This window comes from Herpailurus yagouaroundi, unplaced genomic scaffold (assembly GCF_014898765.1).
Source record: "Herpailurus yagouaroundi ecotype Mexico unplaced genomic scaffold, PumYag 141, whole genome shotgun sequence".
Taxonomy (NCBI): domain Eukaryota; kingdom Metazoa; phylum Chordata; class Mammalia; order Carnivora; family Felidae; genus Herpailurus; species Herpailurus yagouaroundi.
This window is the reverse complement of record NW_024412396.1, coordinates 39,858,180-39,861,373: the sequence shown is the minus strand read 5'-3', so window position 1 is coordinate 39,861,373 and position 3,194 is coordinate 39,858,180. Positions and strand designations below refer to the sequence as shown.

General features: G+C 40.3%; 1 protein-coding gene across 4 annotated transcripts in view; it reads left to right on the top strand.

Moving 5' to 3' along the window:
• Window positions 1–3,194, top strand: part of LOC121031895 (coiled-coil domain-containing protein 170-like) — a 51,901-nt gene that overhangs the window by 15,934 nt on the left and 32,773 nt on the right. For 3 of the 4 annotated variants that reach the window (XM_040477376.1, XM_040477375.1, XM_040477378.1), the window contains exon 2: window positions 1,301–1,483. In XM_040477376.1, the coding sequence (XP_040333310.1) occupies window positions 1,301–1,483 (183 nt within the window). The remainder of the gene's footprint in view (window positions 1–1,300; window positions 1,484–3,194) is intronic. The other variant, XM_040477377.1, reaches the window with a different exon arrangement.

Below are 3,194 nucleotides of genomic sequence, written 5' to 3'. Positions count from 1 at the left end.
CTTTCTTTCTTTCTTTCTTTCTTTCTTTCTTTCTTTCTTTCTTTCTTCCTTTCCTTCTATCTTTCTTTTTCTCAGAGTGGTGCCTGATGTGGGGCTCAATCCCACAACCCTGGGACCATGACCTGAGCCAAAATCAAGAGCTGGATGCTCAAGTGACTTAGCCACCCAGGCAGTCCTCTTATTTTTTTTAAAAAAAGGTTTTTTTTACCGTTTATTTATTTTGGAGACAGAGAGAGACAGAGCATGAATGGGGGAGGGTCAGAGAGAGGGAGACACAGAATCTGAAACAGGCTCCAGGCTCTGAGCTGTCAGCACAGAGCCCGACGCGGGGCTCGAACTCACGGGCCGCGAGATCATGACCTGAGCCGAAGTTGGCTGCCCAACCGACTGAGCCACCCAGGTGCCCCTCTTATTTTTTTATTAATGTTTTGTTTTGAAGTAATCTCCATACCCAACCTGGGGCTCAAACCCACAACCCCAAGATCAAGAGATGCACGCTTTACCGACTGAGCCAGCCAAATGCTCCTTTTTTATTTCTTTAAATAGTTAAACATAGTTATGTTGTATTCTCTTGTGCGATTCTGTTTCCTAGTATCTTGGTAAGCATAAAATTCTAAAACCTGGTAACTTTAGAAAAATGTATTTTGTTCTTTAGCACATTAAGCACCATGTGATAGATTTATATGTTTTTTTAGAGATTTATGTTAATACATGTTTCTTGGTTTTATTTGAGTCATATAAACTTTGTTCTTAACAAAAATTGTACTAATTACAATTACACTTTGCACACCCTTTTGACAATAGGAGGAGATACTGTCATACAGGTAAATACTCCCTAAGTTTTACCCTCCATATAGGTGTGGAAAAAACAAAATTGACACTGATTTACTGAAATCAGATTTTAAAAAATCAATTTGTATAATAATAAAATGCATAGGAATTGATTTGTAACCAAAAATAAAACAAATACATACTGGTCATTCTTTCATCAATGGCTTTCTAATAGTTCACGTCTCTATAAAGGTTTTATTGGACCTGATTTAACGTTTCCCCAGATATCTCATATGTGTTGTCTTGATTCCTATACTCTTAGAAATTATATTTATTTAGATAAATAATATGGGCTACTTGCTATTTTCCTGAGACCTATTGCATTTGTTATCCCAGCACCTCAAAATAAATATTTTAGAGTTGTATTCTGTTTAAAGCTACTTAATTGCATTTGTGTGAGTTCAAACATTGTTGGTTTTGGTCAATAGGGTACATGTTCAGTTAATTAATTTGCAGTTTCTCTTTGTAGGCTTGTTTTGATCCACCTGTTAAAACGGTTCCCACCAAGAACCCAATGATGTACAAGAAAAGAGCAGCTGACCCAGCCTGTCCTGACCTTACTGCTTTGTTGGTGAAAAACAAGACTCTTTTAGCTGAGGTATATGGATTATCTGAAAATAAAGTGCCAAAGGAAAATGTATCCTCTGTAAAAGTAAGGAGAGAAACTTTTTTTTTTTTTTTCAGAGACAGAGAGAGAAGGGAATGCACGTGGAGGCGGGGCAGAGAGAGAGGGAGAGAGAATCCCAAGCAGGCTCCGTGCTATTAGTGTGGAGCCCTAAGTGGGGCTCAGACTCATGAGCCATGAGATCGTGACCTGAGCAGAAATCAAGAGTCAGACTAAACAACTGAGCCCCCCAGGTGCACCAGGGAGAGAAACATTCTGATAAGGGATTCATAACTCAGTTGTGCTTTTTTTTCTCAATATTGAACTGTCTTATTACTGAGGAACACTAATTTAGACCCAAATCTGTTTGCTTTTTTACCAGATAAATCCTTTTGAAGATGGTACATAGTTAGATACTTTTGAGTGGACCACTGAATGCTGTAGTGTTAAAATCATGCTAGGAACAGCCATGCTCAAAATTTATGTAAAAACACTAATCAATTACATGTATTATGCGTTTTTTAATGGAAAGATTGAGTTCCTATTTAAAACAGCACCAGATGTCAAATATCCACTAGTCTTATATAATAGTTGAGGAGACATCTGAGTAACGTCAACAGATGAAAAAGAAAGAAACCACATTTGTAGAAAATGCCTTGACTTTTCCCTTAACACCAGGTGATGAACTAGAGTGTAGTAATTTTTTTTTAGTATTTATTTTTAAGAGAGAGAGAGAGAGAGAGAAAGAGAGCAAGCATGAGCAGGGGAGGGGCAGAGAAAGAGGGAGACCCAGAATCCAAAGGAGGCTCTGGGCTCTGAGCTATCAGCACAGAGCCCTACGCAGGGCTCGAACCCACGAGCTGTGAGATCATAACCTGAGCTGAAGTTGGGCGCTCAACTGACTGAGCCACCCAGGCACCCCAAGAGTATAGGAATTCTTTAGTTGAGGTCAAGCACCCTCAGGCTATTTGTTGCAAGAGAGTCTCCCAGATAACCATGATTGAATCTCAAAGGCCACTATCATTGTTAAGGTACTGTGATGTGGCTGTTTATGCCTGCCCTGTCTCTATGGTTACCTTCAAGTAAAATATTCTGAATGCTTATATTGTGGGACACTGACCAGCCTTTCAAGTAAGTAGCTATATATGGCGTGTGCATGAGTTTGCTAGGGCCGCCATAAGAAAGGAGCACAGTCTAGATGGCTTAAATAATAAAAATTTTTCTCATAGTTCTGGAGGCTGGAAGTCTAAGACAAGGTATCAGCAGGATTAGTAGTACTCCTTCTCCACCTCCTTCTTCTCCTACCAATACTGCAACTGCTACTTCTCCTCCCCCTCTTCCTCTTCCTCTCAGATTTTTTGCCACATAATTGACATGTAACATTATGTAAGTTTGGGATGTACAATGTGAGTGGTTTTTTTTTATAAAATTTTTAAATGTTTATTTTTGAGACAGAGAGAGACAGAGCACGAACGGGGGAGGGGCAGAGAGAGAGGGAGACACAGGATCCGAAGCAGGCTCCAGGCTCCGAGCTGTCAGCACAGAGCCTGATGCGGGGCTTGAACTCACAGACCGTGAGATCGTGACCTGAGCCGAAGTCAGACGCTTAACCAACTGAGCCACCCAGGTGCCCCTGTGATGTTTTGATGTACATATATTTTGCAAAATGATGATCGCAGTAAAGTTAGTTAATACCTCTATCACCTCACATAATGACTGTGTGTGTGTGTGTGTGTGTGTGTGTGTGTGTGTGTGTGTG